The 22,540-nt window shown below is 32.2% G+C and overlaps 1 protein-coding gene across 5 annotated transcripts in view; it reads right to left on the bottom strand.

Annotated features, from left to right (window-relative positions):
- TFEC (transcription factor EC) overlaps positions 1–22,540 on the bottom strand; it is a 193,888-nt gene that overhangs the window by 30,114 nt on the left and 141,234 nt on the right. For 3 of the 5 annotated variants that reach the window (XM_039860747.1, XM_039860750.1, XM_039860751.1), the window contains one exon: positions 17,338–17,424. The exons of 1 other annotated variant lie outside the window; for it this stretch is intronic. In XM_039860747.1, the coding sequence (XP_039716681.1) occupies positions 17,338–17,424 (87 nt within the window). Of the gene's footprint in view, positions 1–10,775; positions 10,857–17,337; positions 17,425–22,540 lie in introns of those variants that run through there. One more of the 5 variants, XM_039860752.1, reaches the window with a different exon arrangement.

Here is a 22,540-nt window from a genome sequence, read left to right as displayed (position 1 = left end):
CTGACGTCACAGAAATACAAAGGATCATACAAGAATACTATGGAAAAGTATATAACACCAAATTTAATAACCTAAAAGAAATGGACTAGTACTTAGAAAAATACAACCTTCCTAGACTGAATCAAGAACTGGAAAATCTAAATAGACTGATCAGCAGCATAGAAATTGAAACAATCATCAAAAACCTACCAAAAAGTAAAAGTCCAGGACTAGATGGCTTCATCAGTGAATTCTATCAAACATCCAAAGAATACCTATTCTCCTCAAACTCTTCCAAAAAATCGAAGAGGAGGCAATACTTCCCAACTCATCTTATAAGGCCAATATTACTCTGATACCAAAACCTGGTAAAGATAACACAAAAAAAGAAAACTACAGACCAATATTTCTCATGAACACAGATGCAAAAATCCTAAATAAAATAATAGTGAACTGAATACAGCAACATATTAAAAAGATTATACACCGTGATCAAGTGGGCTTCATCCCAGAGACACAGGGATGGTACAATATATGCAAATCGATTAATGTGATACACCTCATAAACAAATTAAAAAATAAGAATCATATGACCATATCGATAGATGCAGAAAAAGCCTTCAACAAAATACAGCATCCTTTTATGATCAAAACACAACAAAATCAATATAAAAGGAAAACACCTTAACGTAATAAAGGCCATCTATGACAAACCCTCAAGCAACATTATGCTTAATAGTGAAAAACTAAAAACCTTCCCTCTATGATCAGGAACAAGACGAGGCTGTCCACTATCACCACTGTTATTCAATATAACATTGGAGGTGCTAGCGAGTGCAATCAGACAAGAGAAAGATATGAAAGGCATCCAAATAGAAAACGAAGAAGTCAAACTGTCACTATTTCCAGATGACATGATTCTCTATATAGAAAACCCTAAAGACCCCACAAGAACACTACTAGAAACAATAAGCATATGCAGTAAAGTCTCTGGATACAAAATCAACGTTCAAAAATCTATACAGTTTCTATACTCTAATAATGAAGCATCAGAAAAAGAAGTGGGGAAAATAATTCATTTTGCAACTACAACAAAAAGAATAAAATATCTAGGAATTAATTTAATGAAACATGTGAAGGACCTATATAATGAAACTACAAGACCCTATTAAAAGAAATCGAAGAAGATACAAAGTAATGGAAAGATATTACGTGTTCTTGGAATGGAAGAATCAACATAGGTAAAATGACCTTATTATCCAAAGCATTATACAGATTTAATGAAATCTCCATCAAAATCTCATTGGCATTTTTTAAAGAAATAGAACAAAAAATCATCAGATTTGTATGGAAGCACAAAAGACCCCAAACTGCCAAAGCCATCCTGAGAAAAAAGAACGAAGCTGGAGGCATCACTCTGCCTGTCTTCACATTATACTACAAAGCGACAGTAATCAAAATGGCATAGTATTGGCAGCAAAACAGATATACAGATCAGTGGAACAGAATCAAGAGTACAGAAGTAAACCCATATTTATATGGGCAAATAATTTTTAACTATAAAGCCAAAAACTTACAGTAGGGAAAGGAAAGTCTTCAATAAATGGTGCCGAAAAAATTGGAAGGTCATCTGCAAAAGAATGAAATTAGACTGTTGTCTATCACTACACACCAAAATTAACTCAAAATGAATTAAAAACCTGAATATAAGACCTGAAACAATAAAATACATAGAAGAAAACATAGAAATGAAAAATCAAGAACCTTGGACTTAAAGAGGATTTTACGAATTTGACCTCAAAGGCAAGGAAAGTAAGAGCTAAAATAACAAATGGGACTACATCAAACTAAAATCTTCTGCTCAGCAAAAGAAATCGTCAACAAGATAAAGAGAGAACCATCCAAATGGGAAAATATATTTGCAAGCAACACCTCCGATAAGGGCCTAATACCCAAAATATACAAAGAACTCATATGACTCAATAACAACAAAAATACAAAGGATCCACTCAAAAAATGTATAGAGGACCTGAACAGACCCTTCTCCCTAGAGGACATACAAATGGCCAACAAATATATGAAGAGATGCTCAACATCGCTAGCTATTAGGGAAATGCAAATCAAAACCACAATGAGATACCATCTCACACATGTTAGAATGGCTACAATCAACAGGACAAGTAATAACAAATCTTGGAGAGGATGCAGAGAAAAAGGAACCCTCATACACCACTAGTGGGACTGCAAATTGGTACAACCATTATGGAAAACAGTATGGAGTTTCCTCAAAAAACTAAGAATTGATCTACCATAGAATCCAGCGATCCCTCTACTGGGTATTTACTCCAAAGATTTGAAAACTCATATTTGAAAAGATATTTGCACACCGATGTTCATAGCAGCATTATTCACAGTGGCCAGGACATGGAAGCAATCAAAGTGTCCTCTGATAAATGATTGGCTAAAGAAGCTGTGGCACATATATACAATGTAATATTACTCAGCCAGAAGAAGAGATGAAATACTGCCATTTGTGACAATATGGATGGACCTCGAGATAATCATCCTAAGTGAAATAAGCCAGACAGAAAAAGTGAAAAATCACATAATATCACTTATATGTGGGATATAAACCTAAAAACAACAAATGAACAGGACAGACAATCAGAAACTCATGGATATGGACTATAGGTTAGTGGTTACTGGAGGACTATAGACTAGTGGTTACTAGTGGGGTGGGGGAAGAGCGGGGAGGTAGTTGGGGTAAAAGGAGTCAAATATAGGGATATAGGGGGAAGGTTAAGTGGGCAAAGGAGATCAAATATATGGTAGATGAAGGAAACTGGACTTTGGGTGGTAAATGCATAAGAGAATATACAGATGTCAAATGATAATACACCAGAAAATTATATAATTGTATTAACCAATGTTATCCCAATAAACTTAAAAAAAAAAATCTCCTGAAAAAATTTTAAAATAAAATAAGATATTTATAATAACTTATAATATGAAATAAGAGCAAGTAAACATAAAAATGGCCAAAGTGATCAAGCAGAAATATGTTTGAAAATATATATTTTAATAAAAGAAATCTGTAGAATGAAAAAACAGCATAATGAATATACTAAGTGAAAAATGAAAGAATTAGTAAATTATAAAACTAAATTGATCTCTCAAGAAAAGAAATGGACCAAGAACTAGAATATATGAAAGAAAATCTAATCAGTATGTAAGATAGAATTATTAGAACTCGAATACAGATACTATCTGTCTCAGAGAAAGAAAAATAAAATTTGAGGGAAGAAAATATTTTAAGAAATAATGGAGATAACATTTCTTAGAATTAACATGAAATAAAAGAATAAAGTCTTTTATTTTTAATCTTGTTTTATCATTATTTTATTTTGATTTAAAAATCAAAGGGCTTATAGAATGCCAAAGAAAAAAAGAAAAACCTATGCCTTATATTAAATGTAAGAACAAATGATAAAGATAAAAATCTAAAAGCCTAAACAGTAAAAAGAAGATTATGACTAAAATAACAAGAATCTGATTAACAAGATTTTTCAAAAGCTAAATTAGATAAAAGAAGCAAGTGAATCATTATTTTTAAATGTTAAAATATAAGAAAGTAAAATACTATAACTAGCCCAAATATCATTAATGTATTAGACCATAAGAAAAATATTCTTAGAGGCATAAAATACTTAAAAAATATTTACCCAAAAAGACTATCATTAAAAATAGTATTGGATGAAGTATCTAAATAGGAGATATTTTAAAAATATGCTTCAAAAATATGAAATAAAATGATCATATATCTTGGTAAAGTGGCTGTGGCATAAAAAAGATGAAAAGGACCAAGGTCAAAGATAAAGTGAAATACGTAACCATATAAATCAGTATTTATTCCTAGATAGTATCAGTGTGATTGGATGAAGTAGTAAAAAACCTAAAGAATGTGAAAGCGGTTTTTTTAAAAAAATAGTAAAAAGCAACATATTAAAATATGGGACACACTTAATAAATTGAGATAAGGAAAAAATGAAAATAAATCAATAATAATAATCATATATATAAGTCAAAGTCCTCAGCCAAAAGTTTAACAGTTTAGGTAAGAAAACCATATTTAGATATTTAGATATTTAGATAGTTTACAAGAGACAAACCTATGTAGTAAAAGAACACACAATGGAAATCATAGGAAAACTTATGTACCTATTAATATCAGAGGAAATCATTTTTAAAATTAGAAAAAGTATTAAGGATTGAGAGAGTCACTATATAGTAATAAAGAGTTCTAATCTCCAGCAATTATAAACATGCACGCACCTAATAAAATAACCTCAAAATACGTGAAACAAACTGGTTTGAACTACAGAGAAATTAATAAATCTACCAACGCAGTAGGAAATTTCAACATTTCTCATTTTTAAAAAGTCAAGCAGACAAAAAAAATTCAGCAATGTCAAACAAAATTTGAAAAATAAAACAAAAAGCTTGCCCTAATAGACATGTATATAGTTCTACATCCAAAGATTAGAGAATATACAATTTTCTTAAGTACAAATGACACATATACAAATATTCATTATGAACTTAGCCAAAAGAAACTTTTAATCCGTTTCTTATAGTCCCTAATTTCCAAATTATTTGGAAATTTTTAAATAACTCAAGGGTAAATAAAAATGCTATATTTAAAAATAAACACTAAAATTTAAAAATAAAAGATGCTACTGAAAACACACATAAACTACTGGGATATGACAAAACAATGCTTTAAAGAAAATTTATACCCTTAAATTATATGAAAAAAATAGATAAAATTTTGATATTTGATAAATTAACTATTATTCATAAGAAGCTAGAAAAATAACCCAAAAAATCCAAAGAAAGTAGAACAGATAATAAAATAAAAGCATAAATCAGTGAAAGAAAAAAACAATATGAGAAGATCCACAAGCTAAAAATTGTTTTATTATTTTTTAAATTTACAAGATAGACATGTTTGTGCTGAGATTGATTTTAAAGGAGGAAGAATAAATAAATAATATTTTAAATGAAATGAGGATATAACTAAAGCATAAGTTGAGATTTAAAAGATGTTTTTCCTCTATTATCAGGAACAAGGATGACTGCTCTTACCACTTCTGTTCAACATAGAAATGGCAGGTCTAGCCAGAGCAATTAGCCAAGAAAAAGAAACAGGTCATCCAAATCAGAAAAGAATAAGTAAAATGATCTTTGTTCATAAAGGCATGATATCATATTTAGAAAAAAATGAGGTTACACGCATACATACACAGCTATTAGAGCCAATAAATGAATTCAGTAAAGTTGCACAATACAAAACCAACATACAAAAGTAAGTTACATCTTCATACACTAACAATGAACATTCTGAAATGGAAATGAAGGAACTGATTTCATTTACAATAACAATAAAAAAATGAAATACTTAGTAATAAATTTAACCAAGGAAACAAAAGACTTATGCCAAAAACTAAAAAAAAGTGCTGAAATAAATCAACAAAGACATAAATAAATAGAAAGACATCCCATAATAATTAATGAAAAGACTTAATATCATTAAAATGACAATAGTATCCAAAATGATATACAAATCCAATTCAATCTCTATTAAAATTCTAACAGCATTTTTTGCAGAAAAATTGCATACTAAAATTTCTGTGAAATCTCAAGGGCCCCCAAATAGCAAAAACAATCTTGGAAAACCAAAGTTGGAGGACTCACACTTCCAGATTTCAAAACTTAACAAGTAAATGACAGTAATCAAAACAGTGTGGTATAAAGACAGACATATAGACCAATGGAGTAGAATCAAAAGCCCAGAAATAAACTCTTCAATATTTAGTCAAATGATTTTGACAAAGATACCAAGACCATTTAATGCAAAGGATAGTCTTTTTAATAAATGGTATTGAGGAAATCAGACATCCACATGCAAAAGAACAAATTTGGACCCTTATCTTATACAATATACCAAAATTAACTCAAGATGGATTAAAGAACTAAAAAATAAATAAATAAATAAAAGTATGAAATTCTCAGAAAAATCATAAGGGAAAATCTTTATGATATTGGGTTTAGTGATGATTTCTTGGATATGATACCATAATCACAGGCAACAGAAAGAATAAGTAAAATAGGCTTCATCAAAATTTCAAAATTTAAAACCTTGTACATCAAAGAATACTATCAAGAGAGTGAAAAAAGCAACCTATAGAATGGGAAAAACTATTTGCAAATCATATATCTGAGAGATAATATCCAGACTACATTCTAAGAAACTCCTACAACTCAACAATAACATCCTAATTTTTTAAAAAAGACTTGAATAAACATTTTTTGAAAGAATATATGTCAGTTTCAAATAAGCACATGAAAAGATGCTCAACATTATTAGTCATTAGGGAAATATAAATCTAAACCACAATGAGATACCTCTTCACACTCATAAAGATGACTATTAAGAAAAGAAAAGAAAATACCAAGTGTTGGTGAGGATGTGGAGAAATTGGAAGCCTAATGCATTGCCACGAGAGAAGTGAAATGATGTAGCAATTGTGGAAAACAGTATGACAGTTTCTCAAAAAGTTAAACATAGAATTATCATATGACCAGCAATTTGACCTTTAGATATGTACCAACAAGAATTAAAAGCGGAGACTTAAACAGATATTTACACACAAATGTTCCTGCCAGCATTGTTCACAGTAGCCAAAAGGTGGAAATAACATAAATGTCCATCAGCCAGATGAATTGATAAATACAATATGGTATACATGTAACAGAATGTTATAAGGTCTTAAAAAGAAATAAAATTCTGATACATGCTACTACATGGATGAATCTTGAAATCATTATGCTAAGTGAAATAGCTCAGAGAGAAAAGAGCAAATATTGTATAATTCCACTCATAAGAGGTACCAAATTAGTCAAATTCATACAGACAGAAAGTAGAAAAGAAGTTACTGGTGGCAAGATTGATTTTAAAGGAGGAAGAATAAATAAATAAATAATATTTTAAGTGAAATGAGGATATAACTAAAGTGCAAGTTGAGATTTAAAAGATGTTTTTCCTCTATTATCAAGAACAAGGATGACTGCTCTTACCATTTCTAATCAATATAGAAATGAAAGGCCAAGCCAGAGCAATTAGGCAAGAAAAAGAAACAGGTCATCCAAATCAGAAAAGAATAAGTAAAATGATCTTTGTTCACAAAGAACATGATATTGTATTTAGAAAAAACTGATTACACACACATACAGGGGAAGAGAAAGATGGGTAGCTATTGTTTAATACATGCAGTTTCTGTTTGGGATGATGAAAAAGTTCCAGAAATAAATAATAATGATGGTTGCACAACACTGTAAATCTCCTTTGTGCCACTGAATTGTATAGTTTAAAATGTGTACAACAAATTTTGTTATGTACATTTGTACCACAATAAAAAAGATAATAAGAGATATTACTTATAACAATTTGCCAAGGATTGTGAATGCTTAGACATAATGTACAAATTTCTTGGAAAATATTATTTAGTAGAACTGACTGAAGAAGTAATTAATAATTTTAACAGTTTGGATTATTGAAAAAAATTAAAATAAACTTTGAACATATTGCTCAAAAGGAATATCTGGACATAATAGTTTTACAGCAAAGTTGTTATTTTCAAAAAAAAATCATCCCAATTTTGCATAAACATTTCCAGATAATAGAGACAAGATAGAATGTGTCTCAATTAATTGAGACCAAAACCATACAAAGACATCATAAGAAGAAAAATATAGGCCCATTTCACTCGAGACTCTAAATCTTGAGCAAAATTTCATTAGCAATATAAATCCAAGAGAATCTAAACAAAAAAATTTGCTATAATCAAGTTGGGTTTCCCATAAACACATTTTATGACATTAAAAGAGAAATCTATGATAATCTCAATAGATTCAGAAAAAGTATCTGATAAAATTCAATCCCATTTATGATAAAACTCTTAGTTTTTGAGAAGATTATTTTTCTTAACACTAGAAAAACTATAGTTCTGCCTATGTTTAAAATCAGTGCTGCCTTATAAGAAAATAAAATCTGGGTCAAAAATTATTGTAGAAATATCTAAGTAAACTATGAAAATCTTCATATATCCATATATTCTTATCAGGCCAGTATACTAATGGACAGTTTACATAATCTGACCTAGATTCTACATATTTCTCTGACTATTTTGGCCTCTTCCCTCTCCATAAGTTATGTTCTATCTATTTCCAGTTATGACTTTTCTTTTTCTTTTAAATCATTTTTTAGTTTAAGTTTTCCTCTCTATTCTCATATCTCAAGATTCTCAAGGCCCTAGCCTAAATTATTTCCATTCATCTAGTATCCTTTCATCCCTCTCAATTAATTCCTAGCTGCTCCTCTCAGACCGACTCATATTTAAAAAATACAACTTCCTCTGATTTCTCCCAGCTCAAGACCTAAAATATAAAACATCTTCTTTTAACTTATATATTAAGGCTCAAACGCTTTTGTCTAGCTTTCAGTGTTATTGAATGGCCCTACACTATCTAGTTACATTATTTACTATTTTCGAGTTATGAAAGATTTCTCATCACAATACACACATACCCTATGCCATGGCTTCCAAAAATAGATTTCAGACTCCAGTGGGAGGAAGTAGGTTAGAGAAAGAGTGTTGCCACAGAGAATCTATGAATTCATATATGGGAAATGTCTTTAAAAATATAATAAACACAAGCATTATTATAACATACATATAATGTCATATACAGTTGAGTATTTATTACATGCCAGGTATTAAGCTAAGCATATCTCATAAAAATAGCTAATAACAACATCTCAAGTAAACTTGATAACAATTCTATTAGGTAAGTATCATAATTCCCATTTTAAATATAAAATAATTTAAATTCTGAAAAACTAATTATCTCCAGACCATACAGTTCTATAAATAGAGGGCTTGGGATTTCTTTGCTACCTACACTATTGCAGAAGGGCCTTGTCTTAATACTTTTAATGATAAGAAGTGTTTTGAATACTCACAAAAGTTGGAATCCATTAGATTATATTTTCTGTTTTATTTTTTCCAATTGCTATTTTCTGTACCTCAAATGCTCTCACTTCTTCATTAAGTATCAAAATCAAACCTACCTTCTAAGCCTCAACTTAAGATCCAAGCCATCTACAGCATTCTCTCTCATGACAACCTGGTTTATTTTTCTTCACTGAAACACTATAGGACTAATAAACTTGGCCATTTTTTAAGAATTGAATTTATATTTATTGTTTTACCCCTCTTGATTTATATTCACTCAGCAAGAGAGAGGGCACCACAGTATATACTCTCCATGTTCCTGAAAACTGATTATTTATCTAAAAAACTGAGAGTTTTCTAGAAATATATATGTATATGTATATATATGTATGTATAATATGCATGTATTATATATGTTTATATGTGTATACATATGATATATCTAGCTCCCAAATAATCTCATTATAAATGCATATTAGGAAAGAAAGTCTTATAACACATATAGTTACATATTATATTTCCAAATGATTTGTCAATGCAAATATTAAAAGGAAAATATAAACTCTGAACCCTTATATAGACATGTGTATGTGTAATTTCTATGCATTTATATCTATCTATAATCACATATTTAGTGTGAGTTTCAGGGGAAACAAAAAATTTTTAATTTTTTGGATCCTCTATTTTGCTTTTCTGTGAAGATATTCATAGCGAACCTAAAATGCATGAGATTATTAGACAAAATAACCGTAGACATAGAAAGAAGATAAACTCCAGGCATAAACAGGGAATATTGTAGAGGAGGTATACCACACAATGTATGCATACATGAAAAATGGCATTTAAAAGATTGTTTTCTGTCTGTTTGGGTATTTATTCATTTAAATGTAGTAAGCTAGATTTTTCCAAAACACACTATTGATATCCCTCTAACTTTATTTTATTTGCTAAAGCAGGACTACAAGGTTTGAATGACATACATTGAACAGAGAAGTCCTACTGAGATATTATTATTACTATTATTATTTTTATTCTATTATTAGTAAATAAAAATGTGTTTGGCAGGAGTAGCAGATCCCTTGTTTTTGACTGGCTTATAACTCAAATAGAAATGATAAGGGAGAAAGGCTCTTTCCTTTCCATCTGGCCACAGCCATCAGGGGTCTTAAAAGTCTCCGTTAAATGAATTCCAGAAAACAAGTAACAGACTTATAAAACCTCTTGAGACCAAAACTCCTTTCCATTAAAAATCTTAAACCATTTATGTGTGTAGAGGTTGTTCAACTGAAGGAATAAAATGTCCATTTAACTTAAAAAAAAAAAAAGGATAAAATACAAAACAGAGAATGGTAACATATTTTTGCATCAGTACTTTATGTATATGATCTATTTAGTATTAAACTAACAAAAACAGTTATTAATTTAATATAAACACTGCAACAAATAATTAGTAAAATTCACTTTTTGATAAAACAAATAATAAAACATTACTTTCACCATTTTTTTACTAAATAACTATAAAAAAGGTTTACTGTATTCAGAGCACAAAAAATATATGTCAGTAAACAAGTTTGTCAATACAACAGATCAAATATTACATATTTCAAAGCTCAACTTCTACATACCTTATTTCACTGACCATTAGTTTATAAAATTTAAGTTCAGCCTTTAATGTGGTTTTATCTCCAAACATTGAAAGAATACCATAATGTACTTGCTCACCAGTTTTAATTTTGAAGTTTCTATAACCTTCACAATAGCAATGGTTTTCTCTTTCTCCTTCATCATTGTCTTTTCCTTAAACTTGCAAACAATAAATGGGATCACTGTGCAGAAATGTCTGCACTAAGATGAACTTTGATTCTTCCTTGGACTTTAAGACTAATCTGGTCTAGACTGTGATTGACAAAAACTTGCTTGTTGATGTTATGCAGTCCTTTCAAGTTCCAACCAAGCACAGGGAGTTGTTAATATTTACTCAGACCTCATCTCTGGAATGGTCTTGAACTATAACAGTTTATTGAGATTGCCAAATGCCACCTGCATTTACAGACACCTGATTGAAAAATACCTATATGATAAAATAAATGAATTACTATGCACAACCATGTTTCTGAAAGGAAGGAGTGAAACTAAGACCAGTGAGTGGAAATTATAGGGAATATATCTAAACTCAGAGGATAAACAATCATTCAGACTGAGTGTAGCAGAGGATGAGATCAGCTTAATAGCCCTTCAAATCCTAAGGTTCTACAGTTCTATGAAATGGCTTCCTTCTGAAGCTGCAGGCACAGCGTGCGTCAGACTGTTGCATTTGGTATCATTCAGAACTGGATTCAAAACTCTCCCCTGTCATTTACTAACTGTATGAACTTGAGTGAGTTACTGAACTTCTCTAAGCCTCTTTCCTCATTTGTTAAAATGATAATAGGTAATAATCTCTATCTCGTAGGTTTGTTGTGGTGATTAAATGCAATGTTTTGCAGAAAGTCTTTTGCACAAACTTTGTCACACAGCATGTTCCCAAGACATAGTAGCTATTATCATTGTTGTTATCCTTGTTGCTGCTGCTTCTTTTTTTTTCATTAAAAAATTCCTAAATAATAATATTAACTATTTTTTTCAATACTATGTGTGAATTTTACAAAATTTGCTTAGCCCCTATCATGTACTAGGCACTCCGCTGGGTGCTGAAAATAAAATAATAAATAGGTTCTAGGCTTCAGAAACACAACAGTGAACAAGACAGATAAAAATCACTATCTTCAAATAGTTTACATTCTAGAGGTAGAAGCACACAATACATAGGTAAATAAAACAATAAGGAAGATAATTTTTGTTTCTCAAATCATAAATGTCAAAGGTAGTTAAAATGAAATATTGCTGTAGGAAGTGATGGGATGGTGTCTTTTAGCTAGGGTGATTGTGCAAGGGCTCTCCAACAAAGTGATACTGACTAAATATCTGAGCACAAAGAGGCTGCCATGCAAAGATCGAAGACAAAGTATTCCAAAACAAAAAAGGGAAGTTCACTAGTCCTAAGATGATAATATGTGTGTCATGTTGAAGCAGCAGGAAGAAGGCTATCAAGGCCAGAGTCCAACATTACAGGGAAATGTTGGCTATGATAAAGTATCTGGATCATATTCAGAGGATTTCAGAAAGTTAATAGAATGCTAAACAAAGAGAAACAGGATCTGATTTTTGCTTTGTGAAGATCATTCTGGATGTGTGTGAAGAACAGCTGTAAGGGGCAAGAAGTAGTAATCAAGTTAGGATGGAGTCTGTTTCTAAGTTCAAGTTAGTGATGACAGTAACCTAGAAAAGTGTTTCAGTAGAGGAGCTGATAAAAAGCTGCGAGATTCAGGAAATCTTTGATACTGATTAGAGGGGCATACTAATAGATGTGGAAGTATGAGAGTAAGGGAAAGAAGAGGAAAAAATGACTTGGGGTGGTGATTCGTGATGAATCAAAAGCAGGTGATGTTGCAGGGGCAAAAGCTTTTTTTCAGTCATGTTAAGTTTGAGATGCTGTTAGAAGCACAAAAGATGTCAAGTAAGCAGTATAATACATGACTCTAGCATGCAGAGGAGAGATCTAGGCTGGAGATGGGTTGAGTAAACAGGGCTGCAGTCTGAGCCTTAGGACACTTTTGCAATTAAATATTTCTTAGAGTAGAAAGAACCAGCAAGGTGTGTGGGGGGAGGGGGAAAGGGGGGACAGAAAATATGATGCCACAGAATCCTAGATAGTACTTCAAGAAGGAAAGAGTGGTCAACCATGGGAAATGCCACTGAGAAGCCAAGTTAAGTGAGAATGGAGAATTTACTATTGGCTTCATCACTGGTTAGTTTTAAGACCCTTTTAGAATTGTGGGGACAACAGCTCTATTGGAGATTTTATATATATATATATATATATATATATACACACACACATACATATATATATATATGCATATATAAATATATGCCTTACTGCTAAATTGTACACCTGAAACTGGATTTCATTAACCAATGTCACCATAACAAAAAAAAATTAATTAAAAAATTAAAAAATTAAAATAAATAAATAAGTTGTCTCAATTAACAGGAATTTTTACCACAGGATAGCTATAATATTGTCTGGTACTGGTAAAAGCCCCTGTGAAAGTTTGGTGGTATATTTAAGATGAGTACTATGAAAACTGTGGTGATATTTTATCCATTTAGCTGTTCAGGTGAAGATGTGGAGTAAAATGAGAAATAAGTTTAACCAGTGTTGGGTTTTTTGCCAGAAAAGTAAAATGAAGGAAACTGAAAACATGTTAAGAGAGTTTTCAAGAGAAATGTTTATAGTGCTAGACCAAAGATTCTAGACAGATTAAGAAAGAAATTTTCAAAATGTAAGTAGGAATTAATAGCTTTGAAAACAGTGATAAAGTCAACTAATTGGAAGTCTCCACAGGCTTAAATAATTGGTGAAGTAAGAATATCAGATTAGTTACACTAAAAAAAAAAATAGACTGTAATGACCAATTTATTTTCTGTAAAATAAAAATGTTATGAGGTGGAGATCTTATTGTTGGTTATAATAAAATTTAGAAAATTATCATATGAGGGTCTGACTAAACAGGTAAGATAAAAACACTACTTACACTAAAGAGATTGAGAAACTAAACAGTTAAGGTGTTGATAAAAGCATAACTAATTTTCTTGAATATTGCTTGCTCTTTGGCTCTTTTCAATCCTGTTTACATAGTTGTTTCAGTAAGAATTAATTGACAAGTAGCTAACTCTGTTGATCAAATAAAATTGAGAGGTAACTTCTGCTTAATTATTGAGTGTAGTCACTAATCTACTCAATTCATTCTGGGTCAGAAATACCTGGCCTTAATCAATCTGTGAAAACCTTGAACTACTTCATTCAACTTATATAACTTTGAAGAACCACCATAAGTTATCCAAGCTTCAAGCCAGCAACTTCCATGTTTCCCACCAACGGAAGTTACAACATGACTCTTGGTTAAACCGATATGGTGGTCTGGGGTAAATCTTAGCTAAATGACATTCGGGTTTTCTGCTTAGGCACAGCAAGGGAGCCCTAAAGTGATTAAGAGCAAGCACACTCAACAGACTTCCCAAGACATCGCATATTTGTATGATAACTAGAGAAAATACGTGTAAAATACTTAGAAAACTACCTGTCGAATAGTAGGTGAAAATTAATGATAATAATAATTACTAATAAGTATCCACACTTTTGAAGCTTACCATATTGGGCAGAAGTTGGTTTAGCCTTACTAGAATTCATTCATATTTATTTTGGTAATGACACCTGTTCTGGTTCTCATTCAGTCTAGCTAATTTGTTGTGTGGGGCTGTTCAATTTATAGCTCTAGGGTGGGCCCGAGACCCAGAGAAAATGGATTAGGTATGTGCATGTGACAGAAGAATTATCCCAATAAGAATTATCCCAGGGATTTAACTGGAAGTAAGGGGAAAAAGAAGCTCTCCTCTTAGGTTGCCAAGCCTAACTGAATGTATCTGTTAGGATGCAATTAGTTATGAAAATCAGAAAATCCTGACACAATTAGCTTATAAAATGAAAAAAAAAATTAGATAATGTAAAATCTATAGGTAAAGAATTCTCCAGGGACAGATAAGTAGCATTTCTTTACATTTCTCTTCACTTTTCTTCTCCCTTCATTTCTTTTCCACAATTTATTTACCTTTTGAGTAATAAATGGCTATCTAAGTCACATTATCTTACAACATCGAGGGAAGCAAAACAACTTCTCTTTCTTGGGTTTCCTTTAAGGACTGAAGAGAACTTCCCAGAAGACCCCAATAATCTCTCAAAATGCCAGAATTACAGCATTATCTCATTCTTTAAAAAAATCCCTGGCAAGGGTAGTGGAGCCACCAGGACTAGCTTGCATTAATCAGAAATTTCCTCTTCCTTATGAAGGAATGAGTGTTTGAAAAAAAAAAACTGAGTTAGTAAGGAAGAACTGTGTATATAGCTAGGAATAGGCTATGATAGTGTCTGCTCAACAACTGAGAATGAAGCCAGCACAGAAGAAAACAAAGGTGAAATTATGGGGGGATGCTCACATACAATATTATTTAGGAATTTTTAGACTACATGACCTAACAAATTCCTTTTATGCTTAAGCCCCATATAATTGATGTTCTGTCATCTGCAACCAGCAGTTCCCTGGCTAATATACTTACTCAAAGCATTCCTCTGAACCTAGAAGCTCTTTTATCCCTCAAGGTTTTCTGTCTCTGTTCTACCAGCTATTCCTATACATTTTATTTTTTATAACTTCTTGCTTTTTCTTATGTTGTTCTCTTAACTTGTTACTTTTCTGTCTTCATATATATCCTTAAAATCTTAATTGAGCTTCATAACTATATTTAAAACATTGTCTCTGCATAAATCATTTCCAAAAAAATCTGTTTAGAATATTTTCTTCTTCACTTGAACTCAAGAGCAACTCTCTGACCAGTATTTAAATACACACACACACAGACACACACACACACACACACACACACACACACAGACACACACACACACACATGTAGTTTACTAAGATTTAATGTAAAAAACAGCCTTGGAGATATTTTTAATTATTCTCACAATACAGAAGAAAAGAAAGAGGTTAAGTGATTTGTACAATGTCTAGATTAGAACCTAGGGTTTTAAAACCAAGACTCCTGCCCCCCAGGTGCACCTCATCTCACTGCCCCACTATCATGTGGTCTCTTGACATGTCAATGTGTCTCACTCAACTTTTTGTTTCCTACGGTGCGAGTATTATACTTTGCACATAATCAGTATTGAATAAATATTTGGTCAATAGAACTGCTTGGTTTTATATAGAGAGCTAAAAATTATCAGTGTAACTGATTGGTTAATAACAGATGTTTCTTTATATAAATACAGATAAGCCAGTAGTGTCTATCTTTTTAAAAATGCATTCTGTATATCAAAAATAAATACCCATTTTATACTGAGTAAGCCATTCTATGCAGTCACTTTTAAATGAGTAAGATAATTGACAAAGAGAATGTTTAAATATACAGTTTCAATGAAGTAAATACCACATACAAGGAAGAGAAGATTGCAGAAAATTAATACAATTTCCTCAAACCCAGAGTTGAGTATTGTTAAGAAAACAGCATCATCATTCTGTGAAATTAGACCAAAAAAAAAACTAAGTATTAAACCTCATTTGATCTTTGTCAGATGACAATAGTATTAGTGACCTGTTACAAAGTGTAGGTCCTTCCTGCACACCATAGAAAAGAAAAAAAGAGATACTTCTCCTTTTAGATAGTCTAGTTGAGAATCAACTTTTTAAAAAGGGGGATTTTTCTAATTTTTTTAAAGCCTTGAATTTAAAACATCCATCTTTAACATAGCCCAGTCCACTAATTTACTGATGAACAGTATCCACACTATGTAATACAGTTAGAATTCAGTTTCTTTAAATGAAAATTTAAAGTAACAATTCAATCACCATCTTTCATATTTTTTCTCGTTTTCTAAAAGGTCTAAAACCATAAACACACAAAACAGCAATAAACCTTCAAAATGTGTGGAAAGAACTTATACACTCTTTACAGATAACATTTTTAGTGATTAATAAATGAACCATGGGAAGGCAACAGCAATAAAATATGAGAGATAAAGTATTATTTGTCCATTGCCTATTATTTTAGAATTAGTACTGATTTCAAATAGACATCTGACTATGCGCCTTAGAGTGAGGCCTATTCTACCTCTCTCAAGTTCCTCTTTAACTTTTAGTTATTGACTCAGAAGTAAAGTTTTACTTTTTTGTTGTTATAATAATCTTTGTCTTTTTTCTACAAGGTGTAGAGCCTCTAAATCTTATAGCTGTCAGTCATGGTAAAATAACCAAAATTTGGTAATGAGCTTATAAGGGTGTCTGATTATATGCTGTACTTCAAAAAGGAAATCAGAAGATTAAATCACTCATAGAAAATTCTACAGAAGATTAAGTATATAATTAGATTGATATTTGTAGAGATTAGATACATAAATAGATAGGTGATAGGTAAGATAATACAAGCCCTATTACCTTTCTTTCTCAATAATAGTATATAATCTTTTTTCTGCACCAATAAATATTTCCTAATATTCATCTGTTATATTGTGTCTATTTCAACAGTGCAGAAAATATCATTTACTAATCCAATAATATTTTTATAATCAGAAGCTATTATTTATTTCAATCTGATTGACCTCCTCAGGTCTGGAAATACTTACTGTTCTTTGCATTAGCAGAGGAGATTCTGTTCCTTCCTCTTTAAAACTTGATTCCATATTGATTACATCCTCAATAACGTCCTTCATCTAGCAAAATATGTAGAATAACACACATTTAGAATAATGTGTATAATGATAAAAGTTGTGCTTCACCCTGAATTCAGAGGAAAAAGTTTTAGTAATCATTAAAAGTTTCTTAAACAAAGTTTTATGTATATCAAAACCCAAAATATTTTAGAACTTAAAATGAAGTAATCCTGACATTCCTTGATCTGTGTTGCTTTTTCTTGCATTTGCTTCCACCAACTGGCAAGTGACAGCTGGACAAATCACCCAGGGCTAGTCTTTTAGAAGTCAGTATCTACATAAGTACAGTGTTTATCACTAAGTACCTCAAGCCACAGCCCATATGTTTAACATGTAGAGATGACATCTTACAATATTTTTTCTTTCGAAATGTTTTGATTGCATCTTACAGGTGGCTATCCATACATCAGTGGTTGAACTTTAGCTGATTAGTTCATGTAGATACAAACTATATGGAAACATATCTAACTTTCTATAATGACCAATAATAATAGTAATGACAATAACTATAATAATAATAGACACATTAAATAGTGATGACACTTATATAGTGCAGGAGATGTGCTTTGCCTACATCAACTCTTTTAATCTTCTTAGCAACCCTGTGAAGTATACAATATCATCATCTTCATTCTACAGATGAGGAAATTGAGAGAAAAGAAAATTCAGTAACTTGTTCCAGAATATGTAGCTAGTAAATGATGGAAGCAGGATTGAAATCCTGGAAATCTGACTCTGTGGTCCTAATTTCTACTCCCTTTCTCAACTCCTTTCTAAAATAGCCTTCCTTCCCTTCTGTACATTAGCTGAAGGAGATTTACAAAGCTTGTATTTTTAAATACACTGATTGCCACCACTCCCTTCACTTCTCTTTAGTTGTTCTAGCTCTCTTCTCTCCCATCATGTTCTCTTTAGTAAAAATTTTAAATATAATATAAGCACAAAAAAAGTGAGAATGATGAATTTATATAACTGTACTGATTTTCAGTATAACTGTACTAAATATAGGCAAAATTTTCCGTGATATGCAGAAACAACCAGGAGTAAACCCTGGGAGATATATAAAAATATTTCATATTTCCATTAATACAATCTTCCAAGCAAAATATCTGAAGAACTTTAGAGAATCAAATGTCCAGAGACTTCTACTAAGATACTCCCCAAAGGTCATATATTAATTTAATAAATATTTATTGAGCAATGTTTATTACATGACCTGCTGTAAGTACCGGAGCTATAGAAGCAAACAGCACAAAGTCTCTGCCCTTATGGAGCTCAAAATATTGAGGAAAAAGACAATAGCTTAATAATAAACAGTGGTTTGAATAAATTAAAGCAGGAACAGGATAGATCTGGATGAGAAGGAGTGTTATCTTAGAAAATGGTCAGAGAAGGACTTACTAATATTTGAGCAGAGGAGGCACAAAAAGATGAGGAGGGTAATCCTTGGAAAGAAAGCAAAAAATACAAATACCCTAAGGTTATATCAAGCTCATAGTGTTTGAGAAAGAGTGAGAGGGCCAATGGTAATGAAGCAGACTAGGCAAGGGAAAGCAAGTTTCAGATAAAGTTGAAAGGTAGGCAAGGAACTTACATGTAGAACCATCTAGGCCAGTGGTGTCCTACAAAATTTCTACAATAATGGGAATGTACTATATTTGCACTGTCCAATATAGTAGCAAGTAACCATATATGGCTACTGAGCCTTAAAATGTGGCTAGTGAAACTGAGAAGCTGAATTTTTAATTTCATTCCATTTTTAAAGATTGAATTGAATTTGAAATAATTTAGAATTAAATATAAAGAGCCACGTGGCTAGTGGGTACCAAATTCAAGAGTGCAGATGGAGGCCATTATCTAGACTTTAAATATTATTCCATTTACATGGAGAGATCTTTAAAGGATCTAGAATAATAACTATGCATGTTTCATTTCTTTTGGTTAGTCCAGTCTCTGAAAGTTTTTGAGCATATTATTAACTGTTATTAAACTCAAATGTTAATTTCATGATTTTTTTCTTCAATTTTCACCATTAAATGGACAACAAATTTGTTCTGAACATATATGAAGAAGACCTAAAGGAAGAAGATGTTAAACACAACTTATGGTATTTTTTTTCTTTGGGGTACTTCTAGTAGTTTCAGTAAAAATCATATATAAGTAATTCATCCCTTTTTTTTTCTGGAAGTTTACATTTTAAATGACCCAGTCTCTTGCATCTCTAATTTTTCCCTCTTGCCTATAAACATGCTTAGGTTTCTCCTATTCCAAAAGGAAACCTTTCTTTCCTATATGCGAAAGTTCATCCTCCTATAATTTATTCCTGTCATCCACCTACATGACTACCTTTTTCCCTAATTTATTGACAACTTTGGTTTTCCCACTATCGTAAATTGATTTAAAAATCTGAAATTCAATCCAAAACTTCGCTCCAAACTCTCAAGAATCGTCATAATTAACCATCTTGGAATCCAGTTGTTATTTTTAAAAAGACAACAAACACAATATTTTATATATCAGATGAAACATAATTAACCAACAAAAACACAATCACAAATCAGCAGAATAAGCATCCTCAAAGTCATAAATTAAGATAATGAAATACAAAGAAGGAACAAATTATTTTGACTAAAATTAAAGTGGAGATAATAAGTATAAAAAGTATAAGGTTCAAAGACAAAGAAAACCATTTATAAGATTTAACATTTTACACCACTGGGAAAACATGGTGGGGTGAGAAACGTCCTCATATCTCTTCACTCGAAACAACAATAAGCTGAACATCTAAAACTCAACAAAAAACACCCAAACTTCACACCAGCACATCTGAGTGTGGGGTCTGCGCAGAAGAGAACCCCGGGTGTCGGGGGGTAGTCTGGGAGAAATAAAGAAGCTGCCTCTCACAGCCACCAGAGCTCCTTGTAGGAGGAGGAGGAGGGGAGAAGGTGTGGCAACTTCCCTGATCAGCCTGCCTGGAAGTACCAGGACTTTTCTACACAGCTGGCAGTAGGGCTCAGTCATCAGGGCAGAAAGCAAAGAAGCAGATGGGACAGCAGAGAAACGATAGTTGATTTTTACTGGCCGCGGTTGCAAAACCAAGGCTGAGCTGCAGCCTCTGAACCCCCAACCCAGAAGGCCCTTACCCCATACTCTCCGAGACTGATCACCACAGAACCCCAGGAGAATCTGAACAAAAGCTGCGGAGACTGAAGCCACCTCTCTCAGCCTCTGGAACTCCCTGTAAGAGAAGGGGAAGGGGGTCCATCCCCCCATATCTCCGAGACAGTCACCACTGAGCCCCAGGAGAATCTGAGCAAATGCTACCAAAACTGTTGCCAACACTGTCAGGGACTGAAACCAAAAGTAGCGAATGTGATTAAAATCTACAAGAAAATAAAAGAATTTAGGCTCTATGTAAAGCAGGGATCCAAGAAGCTTAGATGCCACCTACTGGAAACCGAAAGGAAAGGGCCTTCTTTGCAGCAGTCTAAAGAGAGGCCTTTATATAATGAATCTTCTTTCTGGAAAAACAACAAAATACACTTCCACTAATGCCCAGGCAGAGAAATAGTCCATTACACACCATGAACAACCAAGGTGACAAGGCATCTCAGAAAGAAAGAGAAAAATCTCTAGAAAATAAGTTTACAGACATAGAAATATGCAACTTAAGTGACAGAAAATTCAGGATGGTACTTCTGAAAAAACTCAGTGAGTTCTGAAACGAGTCATATCAACAATTTCAGAAATTGCAAAAACAACTATGAGCAGAGCAAGGAGATAGAAACCCTAAAAAAGAACAAAATAGAACTTCTCAAGATTAAAAAACACACTGCAAGACTTGAGAAATGAAATAGCAAGCCTAGGAAATAGAGTTGACAAAATGGAGGAAAGGATCAGTGATATCAAAACAGAAATCTAGAAATAAATCAGAAAGAAGAAGAGAGAAATCGAAGAATGAAAAATAATGAAACAGAAATACAAGAACTACCTGATACCATCAGGAGAGGAAACATAAGAATAAGGGGCATTACAGAAGGCAGGGGAAAAAGCAGGGACTAGAAAACATTTTCAGACAAATAGTGGATGAGAATTTCCCAAATCTAAGGAATGGGCTGGAACTTGGAATTCAAGAAGTTAACAGAACACCCAATTATCTGAACACAAAAAGGCCTTTGCCAAGATAAGTTGTATTAAAATTATCAAAAATCAATGACAAAGATAAGTTCTCAGAGCAGCCAGGGAGAAGAAAAACGGTAACGTATAAAAGAAAACCCATTAATTATCATCAGACTTCTTAGTGCAGACCTTACAAGCCAGAAAGGAATGGAATCAAATATTTAAACTATTAAGTGAAAGGAACTATCAGCCTAGAATAATGTATCCAGCTAAAGTCTCCTTTAGATATGAAGGAGAAATTAAGACCTTTTCAGACATACAAAAATTGAGAGAATTCTCCACTATGAGGCCTGCACTACAGGAAATTCTGAAAGGGGTCAGCTCACCTAAAACAAAATAACAGCAACAAAAAAAAAATACATAATTAGGAGTAAAATGACCATCAAGCAAATAGAAGCAGAGGAGTGCAGCCCTTACTTATTTCTTAAATAATAAGAAAAGAATTGCTATAGCAAGATAGTAATGAATGTTCAGCATACATAGAAACAAATTAAGGTAACAATGACAGAAAAGGGGAAAAATCAAAGATCCAAATTCACAAATGGAAATGGAGAAAAGGCATGCGCAGAAGAAAATGGACAACTGTATATATATATTCGTAATGGTAACCACAATACATATGTGTAATGGTAACCACACACCATAGAGTCAGAACTGAAGTCTATAACATAAAACAAGAAGAATCAAAGGCAAAACACACAAAAGCCAACCAAAATAAAGAAAACGGAAACACAATGACAAGGAAACAATGGAAACACCAAGCTACCAGAAAGCAAAAGATAAAATGCCTATAAGAAGACCTCATATTTCAATAATTATCCTAAATGTAAATGGACTGAACTCACCAATAAAAAGACATAGAGTTGCAGAATGGATCAAAAAACAAAATCCAACCAAATGCTGCCTCCAGGAGATACATCTCAGCTCCAAAGGCAAA

The sequence above is a fragment of the Pteropus medius genome, unplaced genomic scaffold (assembly GCF_902729225.1).
Source record: "Pteropus medius unplaced genomic scaffold, Ma_sr-lr_union100, whole genome shotgun sequence".
NCBI classification, from domain to species: Eukaryota; Metazoa; Chordata; class Mammalia; order Chiroptera; family Pteropodidae; genus Pteropus; species Pteropus medius.
The sequence above is the reverse complement of the archived record's forward strand: the minus strand, read 5'-3'. Positions and strand labels throughout refer to the sequence as shown.